This window comes from Colobus angolensis, unplaced genomic scaffold (assembly GCF_000951035.1).
Source record: "Colobus angolensis palliatus isolate OR3802 unplaced genomic scaffold, Cang.pa_1.0 Scaffold475, whole genome shotgun sequence".
Classification (NCBI taxonomy): domain Eukaryota; kingdom Metazoa; phylum Chordata; class Mammalia; order Primates; family Cercopithecidae; genus Colobus; species Colobus angolensis.
In genome coordinates this window covers 275,162-292,263 of record NW_012118210.1, presented here as the reverse complement: position 1 = coordinate 292,263, position 17,102 = coordinate 275,162, and the positions used below count along the sequence as shown (strand labels likewise).

The 17,102-nt window shown below is 45.5% G+C and overlaps 1 protein-coding gene across 3 annotated transcripts in view; it reads left to right on the top strand.

The window, feature by feature from the left end:
- BLVRA (biliverdin reductase A) overlaps nucleotides 1-17,102 on the top strand; it is a 47,756-nt gene that overhangs the window by 7,843 nt on the left and 22,811 nt on the right. For all 3 annotated transcript variants that reach the window (XM_011958784.1, XM_011958785.1, XM_011958786.1), the window contains 2 exons: nucleotides 4,922-4,954; nucleotides 16,219-16,340. In XM_011958784.1, coding sequence (XP_011814174.1) covers nucleotides 4,943-4,954; nucleotides 16,219-16,340 — 134 coding nt within the window. In that variant the 5' untranslated portion in view covers nucleotides 4,922-4,942. The remainder of the gene's footprint in view (nucleotides 1-4,921; nucleotides 4,955-16,218; nucleotides 16,341-17,102) is intronic.

The window sequence follows — 17,102 nt, the reverse complement described above, 5'->3', positions numbered from 1 at the left end:
TCCCAGCTACTCAGGAGGCTGAGGTGGGAGAATGGCTTGAACCTGGGAGGCAGAGGTTGCAGTGAGCCAAGATCGCACCATTGCGCTCCAGCTTGGGTGACAAGAGTGAAACTGTCTCAAGAAAAAAAAAAAAGTTAAAAATCTGTAAGAAAATAAAAATATATTTAAGTGTTTTGAGAAAATATTTCTCAGCATAATACTAAAAGTTAGAAAACAGAATGTTTCTGTGTTTGACCATTTAAATACTAAACCTTTGACATTTAAATAAAAAAGAAAAACTAAACAAACCAAAACCTTTTTGTTACAGGATTAGGTCTTAGATATTTTAAGATATATTAAAATACAGAATAAAGTTCCTCCTGGATTCTGTTCAGTGTTTAACTAGTCCTGGCCAGATGATGGGGAGGAAAGGAGAGGGAGCTGTGTGATGGGCAGGCAGAGAGTTGGAAGGTGGAGCCAGATCTTGCTTGGCCTGGGATTGCTGCCTCTCCTGACAGTGCATCTTATTATAAGGGGAAGTTGAAAGCAGAAGGGGAAACAGCACAGAAAGGATCTGTCTGTCCTTTACAGTTATGTGACATTGGCAGGTCCTGCCAGTCACTCAAAGCTCTGTGAACAACGAGTTGGGGTACCCCAACTGCATGTGCTTTAAAAACAGCAGTGTGGCCAGGTGCAGTGGCTCATGCCTACAGTCTCAGAACTTTGGGAGGCTGAGGCAGGAGGTTCACTTGAACCCAGGAGTTCGAGGTTGCAGTGAGCTGTGATCATGCATGCCACTTCTTTCCAGTCTGGGTTAAAGAACGAAACCCTGACCCTGAAAAATAAACAAATAAACAGCAATGCCATTTATTCTAGCTGGTACACCCCTGATGCCCAGTGTACGAGTTCCAGGTAGGCTTCTTTCTCATGCATATGCATCTGTCCACATCCTTCGTTTGTTTGTTTTCTTTTGTTTTGCTTTCCCCAGATTATGTAGGAAAACGATAAAGTTCGTAAGTAATGTTTTGTAGACCACTTTTATAGGAAAATTTTCCTTTAAGATCTCATTAGAATGGAAAAGCAAGTAGCCTGCCACCAAGTGCCTGTGCCAGCACAGTTATACCGTGGAGTGCCCGGATAAAGCAGCATTGAACGCACTGCAGTCTCCTAAGTTCGGAAAAGAAAGCTCATTAGCATCTACAGTGAAGACACTCCTGTTCTTCACAGCTTTAATGATCACCGTTCCTATTGGGTTATATTTCACAACTAAATCTTACATATTTGAAGGCACCCTTGGGATGTCCAATAGGGACAGATATTTTTATGCTGCTATTGTTGCAGTGGTCGGCGGCCATGTGGTGCTGGCCCTCTTTATGTATGTGGCCTGGAATGAAGACTCACAACAGTGGTGTGAAGGCAAACAGGATTAAAGTGAACATCACCTTCTGATAGCATTAAATTCATTTTTTAAAATGATATATGCTGGAGGAGGGACATCTGATTTGAATAAAGTTGAAAGAACATGTTAAAGTCAGTCTTAAGGAGTCACGTTTGAGTAGTGTAAATTTTGATCCTCCTAATATGTTGGTTTGTATATTCAGTTTTAACTATATAAATCTCATTTGCAAATGAGAATTTGGAAAAGTTAAATTAGTTATAAATACATATGTTAATTACAAAAAAAAAAAGAAAGAAAAAGCAAGGAGTAGTGAGATTTCTTCAAGGTCAAAGGACTCAGGGCAGTTTCTTCTGAATGTAGTTTGGGGGCTGGAGACAGAAATGGGAAGCAGTAGAATTGCTAGGTCAGATTGGAATTTTAAGAGTTACTGCTACACTGCCTTCCACAGAGATGCTACCCACTTTTAGTCCCCCTATAATGTCAGAGTGTATTCCTGACCACACTTTAACCACACACTCTGGCAAACATTTTGATCTGTCAGTCAGCTAGGCCTTCTTGCTATAATCATAATTTACATTCTGTGATCATGACTGAGGGTATCATTCTGTCTGTTATAAAAGTTACCTGAATTTCCTTGTCTGGAAACCATAGATCAATTTAGAGCTGGAGCAGACCTTAGAGATGAAGTCCAGCCATTCAGCCTACAGCCTATAACCTGTTTGACTGTCATAGTTGCTTGGGTAGTTCAGGACTGACAGGACTGGACACCAGGTCTCCTGTTTAGCATGGAAGCTCTCTGGGTGAATGTAAGACAGGACCTGTCGAGGCCTCTGGCACAGCCCGGGGTTTGGGTCTAGAAACAGGAAGTCTGGAAACTGCAGGGCAGTGCTATAGTGCCTTGGCTGTGAGGCAGGGTGCTTTACCCTCCCTGAACTCCAGGCACTTCATCTGTAAAATGGAATTAATACTAGTTTTTGTTGTTGTTGTTGTTGTTGTTGTTTGCCAGGGTTCTGAGGATTAGGGTTAATGTGTATGAACTAGCTGACCCAGAGAGGTTCACATCTGTTCTCATCCTCCTCACATTTGGGTGTTCTGTTATGTGACTCTGTCACTCATGTGCAACCTCCAAGGGAGACTTGAACAAAAGTTCTTAAAAACAGAAGTAAAGCACAGTAGGGTGTTGGAGAGGGCATCTCTGTGGGGCCTCCAGGTAGCCAGGGGAGGGCGAGCAGAGTGTGCTTTCTGGGGACCCTCTGTTGCTGTGTCTTCAGGCATCCGCCACTTAGTGCTGGTGCTCCCACCCCACCCACCGCCTGCGGGTCAGCTCTCAGTGTCTTAGTTATCCTTCTGAGATTTTTTTTTTTTTTTTTAATGAGACAGGGTCTCTCATCTGGGTACAAAATAGTTTGGGGGGGAAAAAAAGAGATAGGGTCTCTCTCATCCTGTGAGTGACAGAGGTGACATGTGACATGTCAGTGACTCATGTCACTCTCACTTTAGGCTAGAGTGCAGTGGCATGATCATAGCTCACTGCAGCCTCAAATTCCTGGGCTCAAGCAATCCTCCTGCCTCAGCCTCCCAAGTAGCTAGGACTATAGGCGTATGCCATGATGCCTGGCTGCTTTTTAAAGTAAAGACAGGGTCTCGCCATGTTGCCCAAGCTGGTCTTGGACTCCTGGGCTCGAGTGATCCTGCCACCTCAGCCTCCCACAGTGCTGGGATTACAGGCATGAGCTACTGTGCCTGGCCTTTCTGAGACATTTCATGTATAAAAAGACATCACACCTACATTGCCTCCCCAGGATCTGAGAAGAAAGTCCACTTTCTTTGTCACATTCTGCTTTTTGGAGTTTTTCTTCTAGTAGGTTCCCTTTTTCAGATTTTTTTCAGGAGATGTAAAAAGGCTCCAGACTGCAAAAGGAAAGACATCATGTGTGCTGGCCAGGTTGAGTCATGAGACCCGCTCTCAAAGCAGGAAGGAGCAATGGTAAGAGAGAAGGGAGGGGAGTTGCCGAAAGCAGGCTATTTTCTTTTTTTTTTCTTCTTTGAGACAGAGTCTCACTCTGTTGCCCAGGCTGGGAGTGCAGTGGCTCGATCTTGGCTCACTGCAGCCTCCGCCTCCAAGGTTCAAGCAATTCTTCTGCCTCAGCCTCCCGAGTAGGTGGGATTACAGGCATACGCCACCACACCTGGCTAAGTTTTTGTATTTTTAGTGGAGACAGGGTTTCACCATGTTGGCCAGGCTGGCCTGGAACTCCTGACCTCAGGTGATCTGCTTTCCTCATCCTCCCAAAGTGCTGGGATTACAGGCGTGAGCCAGTGTCCAGCCTCAAAAGCAGGCTATTTTCAACACAAAGCCCACACGATCACCCACGTACCCTTCCCCAGGTAATCTTAAGGTTGCCAAGGTTTGGTTTTGTTTGTTTTGGAATGGGGGTGGTTATTTCACTGTCATTCATGGTTCTCATCCCTGTGCTTAACCAAAGAGAATAAGATCAAATGCTGTGGTGGGTCCAAGGGCAGGGGTTGCCATAGCCTCCCCTTTTGAGAGGCCCTCTGCCCTCTGCAAGCTAGAAGTGGTCATCGGCATTGGCTTCCTGGACTGCCTGTGCAGGTGGAGGGGCTGGAGAGGCATCTGTAGTGCATTTTTCATCACCTCTGGTTATCCATTTGCTTGCCCTTGCCTGCCCAGTTTTAGTTAAAATACAGTGGCAATTCTAGTAGCTCTAACAAGTGAGGGGAAAAGTTAATCTTTACAGGCCTCTGTTCTACTGACATTCCAGTGTTTCTCCAGGTGTGGCTCCTGACCGTCTGTGTGCATTTACCTGGATGCTTGGTGAAAATGCAGATTCGTGGCCTCCCCTCCACTCTTGGCCTTCCAAATCAGAATCTGAGTGAAACCCAGAAATACACATTTTCAACAAGAATCCTAGGGGTACATTGAAGTTGAGGACCCCTGTTAAGCCGTGCTGTTGCTGTCTTTCTTTTCCTTCACTCTGTGGTCTCCCCTCATCTCCTCTTGTCACCCCTCCTTCCTGCTCACCTGTTTGCCCCCTCTTTCCTTTGTCTTAATGCTGAGGGTCCGGAGTGGCTACTTGAACTGTTCTTTGAACATATTAAATTGCAGTCCTCTGGAAACTCAGCTAAGAAGAAAAGAAAAGTGTATATTTCTTATTGCCTTGCTTGTCCCCATTTAAAAAGCCAGATAAAAAGCTGTCCTCTTCAAGCACCAGTTTTGGGAAGTGCATCCTTCCCATGGAGGCATCCCAATTGCAGCTGCTCTTCCAATGTAGGAGATGGACCTCGGCTTGGAAATGTCCTTCTCTAAGGATGTCAATCCCAGGGAAGTCAGCTGTCACCAGGCCAGAATAGACACTGGCCTGGATATCCTTGCTGGAAGGCACAGGTGGTGAAGGCATTTGGGGAAGATGAGACCGATGGGACAGGAAGCAGTAGGGGAGCGTGGGGTGGCAAAAGGGAGTGTTTGCATGGAGTTTGGGCAGGTGTCACCAGGGACCTGAACCTCTGCTTTTGTCTTTACAGTGACCGAAGGAAGAGACCAAGATGAATACAGAGGTGAGTTCTTTACAAAGACCAGTTTAAGGGATGCTTTTCTTACTGTGTCCTTCATTTCTCCTTTGCAGGGTCTCCATTCCCTTTCAGAAACATCAGCACAAACTTGAGAACACTTCCCCTCCAGTCTACTGATGTACACGTGGTTCTGAGTGATGCAGGAAGAACTAGGCCCCTCTGAGTTCTTATCTGTGTCTGTCTGGCTTCATTCGAACTTACCCACTGCAGCTAATCCTGAAACAACACTCCTAGCTCTGGCTAGTAGTGGGGCATGGAGGTTGCTGGGCCCGGATCCCTGCTTTGTGTTATTCTGGAAACACTTTCTCTGCATTGTCTCCTTGGTGCTCTCACTTCCAGTTCTTTGATGCGTGGAGATGTCTAGCTCCTCATCCCTTTGTTTTTTCCTTTTGTTTTATCCATTCAGCCCCTTCCTCTGTTCACTCCCTTCCAAGTGGAGCCTAGACCTTGGGGTTCATCACTTCAACCACTGCTGTGCTGATGCCCACTATGCTTTTCCCACTTGTCCTGTCCATCCACACGGCAAACACAGAGCCCGTCCCCACAAGAGGGGGGTCTTTGGTGAGTGGCACAGCCTTGTGCTGTTTGCAGCTGGCAGATGTCTCAGCGTCCTTATCTGGTGCTCAGCACCACCCACCAGGCCCCTGTCACTCTAGGCAGCTCCTTGCCAGTGCCCTGAACCCCCAGCTCCAGGTTTCATCCCTCTCCCTAAGCTCTGTCCTCCTCGAAGGTCCCCCTCACTCTTAGCATCAGGATCCCTTTTCATTTTACAGAGGAAAATGTAAACATTCCATCTGACATTATCTCCCTCCGTTCCTGCCTCTCCATTAGTCCTATTCCTCCTGTCACAGTGCAAGGGATGCTTGTCAGTGAGAGAGTTCAACCTGTGAACACCAGAAAGCCTGTTAATGTGCCTTTTTCCTGAAGTCCAGGTGAAGGGCAGGCTTCAGGGCTGGTCGATCCTGCGGCTCAGTGACCTCCTCAAGGATCCAGGAGCTTTTCACCTCTCTGCTCTCCATCCAGCTGTTGGTTGCATCCTAGGGCAGGTGCCCACGTGGCAACAGGATGGCTGCAGTGGCAGTTGGGGCCACACATGTTCGCATTCCCTTTCATCAGCACGAAAAAGTGGCTTCCGGCCACTCCTTCAGGGGAGTGGGAGCCTTTTTTTGAAGCCCCATCAAATGCCACCTTTGGTCTTATTGGCCAGAATCAGGTCCTGGACCATAGTGTGTCTGAGGAGCAGGGATTTTGTGTTTGGCTTCAACTATTCAGGCCCATCCTGGAGCAGCTTCCCCCATGCCCCAGGACTGGGTATGGAAAGGAGAAAGGGATATGTATCCCTCTCTGGTATGAGACATTCCTGGTCCATTTTCATGCTGCTATAAAGAACTGCCCAAGACTGGGTAATTTAAAAAGGAAAGAGGTTTAATTGACTCACGGTTCAGCATGGCTGGGGAGGCCTCAGGAAACTTAACAGTTATGGTGGAAGGCAAAGGGAAAGCAAGGCACCTTCTTCGCAAGGTGGCAGGAAGGAAAAGTGCTAAGTGAAGGGGGAAGACCCCCTTATAAAACCATCAGATCTGGTGAGAACTCACTCACTATCATGAGAACAGCATGGGGGAAACCGCCCCCGTGATTCAGTTACTTCCACTTTGCTCCTCCCTTGACATACGGGGATTATGGGGATTACAATTCAAGACGAGATGTGGGTGGGGACACAAAGCATAACCATATCACCTGGTGATGGTGTACCCTTCTCCTGCTCTGAAACTGCACACTCCTGCCTGCTCAGACCTTGTGCCGGCTCCTCAGTTATCTCCTTTGCCATCTGCATCATTAACCTAATTCCCACTACCTCTTTCTCATCAATATTTCAAAATGCTTTCTTCAGAACAAAACAACACCTCACATCTTGTCAAGTGACTGTTATCCTATCTTTCTCATCCCCTGTAAGGCAGGCTTCTCGAAAAAGATACCTGCAGTTAACTTCTCCATTTTCTCTTCCCTGGGTCATTCTCAGCCTGTTGCAGTCTGGTTTCTTTTCCCATATTATGTACTGAAATGAGTCTTGTCAGGGTCAATGATGATCTCTGCAAATTTTATAAAAATGTATCTTGTAATAATGTAGATACATGTTCATATCACAAAACTCAGACTACAGAATGGAAAATAACCAAAAGTAAGTCTCCCTATTATTATATTATCTCGACCAGCCCTGCTCCACTTGGGGCTGACTTCTGGTAACCACTTTCTTGTGCCTCTGACCTCCTTATCTGAAGGCCCCTGTGGCTCACCCTGTGGCTTGCTCTAATTCTTAGGATCTTTTAAGTTCTAAAGAAACAATAGAAGCTTTGCATTAATATTAAGCTTATACACCCTGGTCCGGGAGCAGTTCCATCAGTCATCAGTGATCTCTGCTGTCCTCTTTGATGACTTTTCCTCTTAACCTTGTAAGAACATTCCTAGACTTGGGTCCTCCTTTGCTGTTCCTTACACACACACACAAACACACATATATATATATACATAGATATATTTTTTTTCAGATGGAGCCTCACTCAGTCACCCAGCCTGGAGTACAGTGGCGTGATCTCTGCTCACTGCAACCTCTGCCTCCCGGGTTCATGCGATTCTCCCACTTCAGCCTACCGAGTAGCTGGGATTACAGGAGCACCACCACGCCTGGGTAATTTTTGTATTTTTAGTAGAGATGGGGTTTCACTATGTTGGCCAGGCTGGTCTTAAACTCCTGACTTCAAGTGATCCTCCCGCCTCGGCCTCCCAAAGTGCTGGCATTACAGGCATGAACCACTGTGCCTGGCTGTTCCTTACACATCTGTCCCTCAGTGTCAGACCGCCTTCTCCCTTCTCTTTTCTGTCCAGTCCCACTGCAGTCTGACTGTGTTCTCACTGCTCTACTTCTCAGGGGAAGGTACCAGTGAGCCCCACATTACCAAATTTGGCAGAAATTTTTTGCGTAAGCATTTGACACTATTCACCACACTTTTCTTGAAATGTCCCCTTGATACCCCAGGGTTTCTTCCTGTTTCTCAGACAACTTCTCAGAGTCTCTCTTAGGCTCCTCTTCTCCCTACTCCTTGGGAGTCTGTTCCCCAGCGCCCTGCCTGCTGCCCTGGGAGCTCATCTGCTCCCACAGCTTTTCTTGTCAGTTGTGTGTTTGGGAAAGTCCCAGATGGATCTGTTCACACAGGTACCTCCTCAGCTCCAGACATGTACGTCCAGCAGCCTGTCACTCATCTCAGTCAGAGCTGCCACAGGGACCCCAAGCCTGTTATAACTCCGGCTGGACTTGCTGCTTTCACTTGCCCCAAATCTGCTCCTCCTCGAAGGGCCATCCATCGGCCCGGTGCTCCAGTCCCCTCACTGTTCCCACACACCAGCAGCCAGTGACCAAGGCTGTAAATCCTGTTACTGCCTTGATGTAGTCACCAAAATTTATGTGACACCACACTGTGCCAGACTCTAGACCTGGCTTGATGACTGTAATGGTAAAAATGTAAGTGTGGTACTCATGCTCATGGAACCTACCACTAGTTGGGACCACCATAACTTTCCAGTCTGTCCCTTCCTTACCCTACTTCCTGCCTCCTCATCACTTCCTCACTAATTCTTTTCTTCTCCTTTACTTTCCTCACTCTCCTCTAGGCCATTCCCTCTCCCTTTTGGAAAGCAGGGGGAAGAGACCTCAGGCACAGGGATGGTCTACACGCCCAGTTCCTGACACATTGCCTCTGTTGCACTGTGCAAGGCTCTGCTCTCAGACTTACTTATTTTTTATTCCTTTTTTCTCCATCCCCATTCTCACTCTGCCAAAGACAACTATTCTAATGAATTAAGTGTTTTTCCTTTTTTATTTATGTATGTTCATGAAAAATTTTGTTTTTGTGCAAATACCTTCTAAATTTATATACAGTAAGCTGGGCGCCGTGGCTTATGCCTATAATCCCAGCACTTTGGAAGGCTGAGGCAGGCGGATCACCTGAGGTCAGGAGTTTGAGACTAGCCTGGCCAACATGGTAAAACCCCATCTCTACTAAAAATATAAAAATTAGTCAGGCGTGGTGGCACATGCCTGTAATCCCAGTTACTCGGGAGGCTGAGGCAGGAGAATCACTTGAACCCGGGAGGCAGAGGTTGCAGTGAGCCAAGATCGTGCCATTGCACTCCAGCCTGGGCTACAGAGCGAGACTGCCTCAGAAAACAAACAAACAAACAAAAACATTTATATGCAGTAAAATTGCCTCTTTTTTTTTGGTGTACAGGTTTACCCGTTAAAACACATGCATAACCATCACCCCAGGATGTCAGGATGCAGAGCCTCACCCCAAAACATTTCCTTCTGTTGCCCCTTTATAGCCACAACCTCCCCTTGCTACTGACCCCTGGCAACATATATCACCTCCTGGGTGATATACTCTTTTTTTTTCCTGAAACAGTCTTACCCTTGTCGCCCAGGCTAGAATGCAGTGGTGCGATCTCAGCTCACTGCAACCTCCGCCTCCCGTTTCAAGCAATTCTCCAGCCTCAGCCTCCTGAGTAGCTGGGATTACAGGAGTGGGCCACCACGCCAGCTAATTTTTGTTTTTTCAGTAGAGACAGAGTTTTGCCATGTTGGCCAGGCTGGTCTTGAACTCCTGACCTCAAGTGACCTACCTGTCTCGACCTCCCAAAGCGCTGGGATTACAGGCGTGAGCCACGGTGCCCAGCCTGATATACTTTAATGTACATAATTGCATTTTATATCATTTATATCTCATTCTTCATTTTTCTGCATGTTCAACATACATAGTTAATCTGCTACACAGCAACCCAGAAGTCAATTGCTCTAAGTCACAGAGGGTTAAGGGGCATAATGGAGATCTAAGCCCCAATGTTTTTGACCCATTAATGCCTTTGTTCTTGTCTGTATCCAGCTAATCCCGTCCATCCAGTTCAAATGTCCTTTGTACTGCACAAACAGTTTTCTCAGAGTCCTCTCTCAAGAAGTCATACCTCCCTCTTATGAATTTATATTGCGCTTTATGTATCTTTTCTTTTATTACCTTCCCCTCCTGCTTTGACTGTAGCTGTCGGGGTTCCTCTTCCTCGCTCATCTTAGCATCCCCATGGCATCTGGCTTGATGCATCATGCATAGCTTATCTTCACTAAATATCTGTTGACTAAATGATAGGATGATTCAGAGACTGTTAAGTAATCTAATGCAATCCACAGCTTGGGAGGGTCAGTGAAAATATAGAGGAAAGAAATCATATGACAGAAATTTTCAAGCAAAACTTGTTGTGGCCTGGAGACTGGCTGGAGGGAGAAAGCACAGAAGGACCATCGGCCACAGTCAGCCTTTGATCTCAGGATGTTTGTTAAATGTAGGAATCACTCCAAGCATTTAAAACTGGGTGTTGGCCGAGCGTGGTGGCTCACGCCTGTAATCCCAGCACTTTGGGAGGCCAAGGCAGGCGGATCATGAGGTCAGGAGATCGAGACCATCCTGGCTAACATGGTGAAACCCCGTCTCTACTAAAAAATACAAAAAAAATTAGCCGGGTGTGGTGCAGGCACCTGTAGTCCCAGCTACTCAGGAGGCTGAGGCAGGAGAATGGCATGAACCCGGGAAATGGAGTTTGCAGTGAGCCGAGATTGCACCACTGCACTCCAGCCTGGGCGACAGTGCAAGACTCTATCTCAAAAAAAAAAAAAAAAACTGGGTGCTGCCAGGATTCCTAGAGCTACTGGCTTTTGCCCACAAGTTCAGAGGACAGCCCGTCAGGAAGGGTGGATAATTGGAGTTTAGCACAGAGCATGAAGATCCAGGGCGCAGTGGGACAACCAGGTTGAAATGTCTTGGGAACGTGGCTTGGAAGAGAGGATGGCCCACAGCTCAGGATGCTTGTGGTCTTTGACATAGAGGTGGTCATGGAAACCCTGAGAATGAGGGACCCCCATACTCTGGGGATATGAGGGAGAGAGAAGAATAGAGGGATGAGGATTGAGCTTTGGGAAATACATACCTCTTGGGCAAAATGAAGAAAGAAAGTGAAATGTGAAAAGAAAACCTTGGTGGCATGAGGTGAGAGAAGAAAGGAAGGAGTGAGTTTGAAGAAGGTCCAGGTAAGGGTTGTCCATGTCTGAAGTCCAGGAGCATGTGGCTGAGGAGAAGCCCTTGAATGTGGTGACGAGAAGGTCTTGGATGACCCATGGTGAAGCAGGGAGGCATGGGAGTGAAAACCAATTGCAGCAGGGCCAGGAGGGGTGAGAGGAGTCAGGAGCACTTGGGGTCATTGGATGGGGCAGGGCAGGGACAGGGGCAGCAGAGGATGCTGAGCACTGTAGAGGGAGCCCGAGGAAGGGAGGTAGGAATGAGCCAAGGCGCTGTACACTGCAGATTCTTAACTTCTTGGAGCAACCCTCTGATATTTATGTCTGTTTTCAGTGGTTGTTTATATTTTAGATAATGAATACATTTGTGCGATTCTAAACTTTAAAGAAGAAAAAAAGGGAAAAAGATTTTCTATGAGAAGCCCTCTTCCCTCCTATCCCTGTTTCCCAGCCACTCTGTTTTTCGTGTTCCCAGCAAGAGCGTGTCGCCAGTTTCAGCATTACAGGTTTCTGGGCTGTCCTTTCAAAGAGATCCTAAACATAGACAGTATGTTTTCTCTTTGGCTGCCACCCCTCCTGTTACTACACAGACTGTAGCATACAGTGCACACTAGCCTGTCCTTTGCTGCTTTCACCTGATAATCTATCTTGGAGACCACTCCCTTTCAATACATAAAGGGCTTCCTTGTTCTTTTTTTTTTTTTTATAGCCGTGTAATACTCTATTTCACAAGTCTGTCGTAACTTTCATAGCCAGTCTGTTATAATGACATATAGACTGTTTCCATCTTTTGCTTGTTATAAGCAAGGCTGCAGTAAGCCTAAGTCACTTGACTTGTGTAGCTCTGCAGGACACATTCTTACAATTGGATTTACCAGAGCAAAGGGCATTTGCATTTTAATTTGTAGTAAGTATTTCCAAGTTGCTCTCCATAAATTAGGTTTTTCTCTCCCTCCTGCAACATACGAACATGCCTGTTTTCCCAGGCCAACCAAAGAGTTGTCAGACTTCTTTTTAATTCTTGCAAATAGTGGATGAAAATGACTAGCTCGTTCTGTCTGACTGCCTGGACTCTCCTTCCACCTTTTCAGCACCTGCCCTCATGCCTCACACCTTGAAGTTTTTCTACAGTGATTTTACATTTTTCTTCTACCCTCTTTATCTCAAAAAAAATTTTTTTTCTAAGTTGGCAGAGCACATTCCTAACTTCCTGTGAACTCCATTTTTGTGTCTGGAGTGCCAAACACCAGCTTCTCTGAGTCCAAGGGTGGGGGTGCAAGTTCATTCTGTGACTGTGATTTGGACCTGAGTGAGTTTTTTAGTCACTCTGCTGTGCTTATGTGTCATTTTCTGCTGTCTCAAAACTGCTCCTCTTCTTCATTCCTTAAATACCACCTCTATGGGGCTGTTTGTAGTGGCATCTTCCCAAAGGTTCAGGATAGCAGAGCACAGCAGACAACTGAAAATGGAATTGTAGATGTCCTGGTTTCTAGAAGTCCATTGCTCCCTCCTTTTCTGGGCATTTCTCACTGGCTCCCTTCTCTGCAGATTTCAGCCTTTTGCTAACCTGCACGCACTTTCCCCTTTCCTCTGCCTCCTACTGGTTCCTAGCCCCAAAGTTTTAGTTGCTACTACAGAGTGGTCTAGCCATCTCTGATTTGCAGTTTCCCTTCAGAACGCACCTTCAAGATCCCTCACGTAAAATGAAGAGGCTCACATTAAAAGGCCTAACAAGTGATTTTTCTCAAAAATAAAGCTCTTTCCCTAAGAGGAGCTTGACTATTAAGATACCCCAGTGTTTTCCCTCATATCTTTTTTTTTTTTTTTTTTTTTTTGTCGAGATGAAGTGTTGCTCTGTCACCCAGGCTGAAGTGCAGTAGCACAATCTTGGCTCACCGCAACCCCTGCCTCCCCGGTTTAAGCGATTCTCCTGCCTCAGGCTACCAAGTAGCTGGGGTTACAGGTGCCTGCCACCACCATACCTGGCTAATTTTCTGTATTTTTAGTAGAGGCAGGGTTTCACTATGTTGGTCAGGCAAGTCTGGAACTCCTGACCTCAAGTGATCCACCCACCTCAGCCTCCTGGAGTGCTGGGTTTACAGACCTGAGCCCCTGCACCTGGCCTTTCACCCATATCTTGTCCCTGTGTGTCAGTTTTGGAAGGCAATAATATTGAAACCAAATCCTAAAGCAGTTTATAATTTAGACTGACACACTGTGCAAGCCAGGTTTTGTATGCAAGTTTGTGTGTATCATTAACTAATGAAATCTTAAAAAGCAGTTTGGCTTATTTATAGATAATAGAGCTGTTTCTTAACCTTGTGGCTTTTTTTTAAGCTGGTAGAAGCATATCCTGGTTATTATCTGGAATGTAGTAATTTGGTAACCTTAAGAATGCCATAAATATTTAACCTAATAAGGGGATTGCTAGTCGTCTTTTCTTGATTGAAAGGGAAACAGATATTAATATTTTATCATGAATATGTGTTTTGGCTATACAGATTTCTCCAGAGGCTGTCTTACTGCTTTTTGGTAATTAGAAATTACGGAAAAAAAAAAAAAGAAGAAAAAAACTAGACTTGTAACCCAAAAAGGACTTACTTGGTGAAATTGTCAATTGTCAGTTGGGCACTGTGGCCACTCCTTACCGTACTCTTCCCTGACTTCCAGAAGAGAAGCCAGGAACTAGGTCTCCCAGAGTCCCCTTTTATGTGTGAAGTCCACTTGTTAGAAGCACTCCCAGGAAACTTGCAAGGCTGAATAAAGAGAGGCAGTTACTCATAGGAGACAGTTCTAGTCAGATGTGTGAGCCAAGGCTGGTGTACGGATTAGCAGCAGTGGGCAGTCAGGCTCTGTGAATCACTCTTCCCAAGCTGCAGGCTAAGAGAGGCTGAGATCCTTTCCAGACATCTTGGCTTCTGGGCAAGCTCTGGAGAATCTCTTGCTTCAATATTGAATTATATAGCAACAGTACAAGGTCTAGGAGAAAAGAAATGGAAGTGGATTGTTGTCAGGTTCTTTATAGTATATGTGGAATAGCACATAATATTACTTTAAAGTAGACTGTGGTAAGTAAAATATATAATATAAAACCCTTAACTTCTGAAAAAGAGTTACAGCTAATAGCCAATAAATGGGATAAAATGGAATCATAATAAATATTCTAATTAATCCAAAATAAGGCAGGAAAAGAGGGGGAAAAGAACAGATTGAACAAATAGCAAGATTTCTATAGAATTTGGATGGAAACCCAACCATATCAATAATCACAATGTAAATTGTCTAAACGTTTCAACTAAAAGGCAGAGATTGTTAGATTGTGTAAAAAAAAAAAAAAGTAAGACCTAACTGTATGCTGCCTATAAGAAACTAACTATAGATATGAAAACACATATAGATTAAATGTGAAAGGTTGGGGAAAAAATGTATTATGCTAACACTGATCAATAGAAATTGGGAATGGTTTGTTAATATCAGACAAAATTAATTATAGGGCAAAAAATATTACCAGGAATAAAAATGGTCATTTTAGAAAGATAAAGGGGTCAATTAATAAAAAAGACATAACCATCCTAAACATGCATGTATCTAATAACGGAGTTTTGAAATATGTGGGTCAAAACTGATAGAACTGAAAGAAGAAATACACAGTTATATACAATTATATTTAGAGATTTCAATACCCTCAATAATTGCTAGAGCAAGGAGAGAGAAAATGAGGAAGGATACGGAAGAACTAAACAACACAATCAACCAACTTGATCTAACAGACTTATAGAACACTTCACCCAACAATAGTAGAATACAAATTCTTTTCAAGTGTACTCAGAACATTAACCAAGATAGACCACATCAAGGATCATCAAATCTCTCAATAAATCTAAAATGATTCAAATCATTTAAAGAATGTTCTCTAACCACAGTGGGATTAAATGAGAAATCAATAATAGGAAAACATTTGGCAAATCCCCAAACATTTGGAAGAAATCCTGGAAGAAGACAAGAGCAGTGGGCATAGGAAGAGGGGCAGAGTCAGTGGGAAATGGTGACAACTGGGTACAAAGGTGAAGAAAAGGGGCAAATCTGAGATGACATTCATGTTTCTATGCTCCGAGGCATCCAAGAAGTGAGTTTAAGGAATGCATGCAGATAATTTTTTTTTTTTTTTTTTGAGATCGAGTCTCGCTCTGTCACCCAGGCTGGAGTGCAGTGGCACGATCTTGGGTTACTGCAAACTCTGCCTCCCAGGTTCAAGCAATTCTCCTGCCTCAGCATCCCAAGTAGCTGGGATTACAGGCATCTGCCACCACGTCCTGCTAATTTTTGTATTTTTAGTAGAGACGAGGTTTCTCCATGTTGGCCAGGCTGGTCTCTAACTCCTGACCTCAAGTGATCCACCTGTCTTGGCCTCCCAAAGTGCTGGGATTACAGGCATGAGCCACTACACCCAGTGCATGGAGATAATTTTTATCAGTTTTTATTATACTGAGTTGCTGTATAACTTAAAAGTCAGTTTGATTTTTCACTGTAATACTGTTCACATACAGCCTCCAGCAGTGCATTTAAATAATATTTAAGATACCACAGTATCTTAAATGTGGAACTCAGAAGACTGTAGTGAAGAGTAAAAGCCGGTGGTTCCCACGCTGAGTAAGGTGACCAATCATGGTTTGCCCATTTGCCTCCTCTGCCAGCATCTGATGAAGAAGCTGTGCCCTCTGAATGACTCCCAGCAGTATCAGATTCCCATGTCTAATGGAGGAGGGACCCAGGGAGGGCAGAAGTACCAGGCCATGGGCTGGGTCTGGCTTAATGAGGAAAGCTCCCTCATTATTGGAGATGGGGCAGTAGAAGTGGAGAGCCAAATTGGGGGAACACTTTCTGTGGGTGCTCGGAAGGTTTTCAACCTAAAGACATGGTGGAGCACCTTCAGGAACAGGTTTTGGTGGGACTGACTGCTCTCCAAGCCACCATTTCGGGGACTGTCTCATCCCATCCTGATGCCGTGGCTTCCTGTGTGTTCTGGGCTGGCTTCCATCTTGCTCGTCGGGACCCCGCCGGCTCCTTTATTTTGCTGTTCTCTGCTCAATGGCTTCAGTGTTTTCAAACTCCACCTTGGTCCCTTGTGTTTCAGCCCAAGAGGAAGTTTGGCGTGGTGGTGGTTGGTGTTGGCAGAGCCGGCTCCGTGCGGATGAGGGACTTGCGGAATCCACACCCTTCCTCAGCGTTCCTGAACCTGATTGGCTTTGTGTCCAGGTGGCTCACACTCTCTTTGTGCTTCACAATTTGTGGAAAGCCCAGTGAGGCAGATTAGCCGCAGGACATGGAGATTTTTCAGACCCAGGGCAGGGAGAGCCATCTCCTGACCGAGAATTGTGTTTAGGGTCAGCCCCACGAGATCTCAGGTTGGGATGGGTCTGGGAACTGAAGCTTGCCGGGCCTGCAGCTGGGATGCACAGTAGGTTGGCCTGGGGACACTGGAAGACAGAGGCAGGAGGGTGAGCTCAAGGCTGACAGAGAAGGGGCACAGCCAACATATGTATGGGGCTTTGGCCTGAAAGGCTTTCGGTGTGCACCAGGGAATCCTGACATAGTCATCATGACAGCCGTCCTAGGTGGTTCTGGGCTCTACATGTGATATTTCCTTCTAGGTAGCGTTATCAACCCCCCAGTTTACAGATAAGGAGGCTGAACCACGGAAAGGTTAAGTAATCTGCCTGAGGTCACACAGCTGGAAAGTCTAAGAACTGAAGTTGAGCAGAAGTCTGTTTCCAAAGCCCATCTTTTAAACACCATGTGTTCTTTTCCCATTGGTAATTTTGAGCCTCACTTTTTTTCTTTTTTTTTTTTTTTTGAGACAGGGTCTCACTCTGTCACCCAACCTGCAGTGCAATGGTGCAATCACAGCTCACTGCAGTCTTGACCTTCTGGGCTCAAGTGATCCTCCTGCCTCAGCCTCCTGAGTAGCTGGGACTACAGACACACACCACATGCCTGACTAATTTTTTTTTTTTTTTT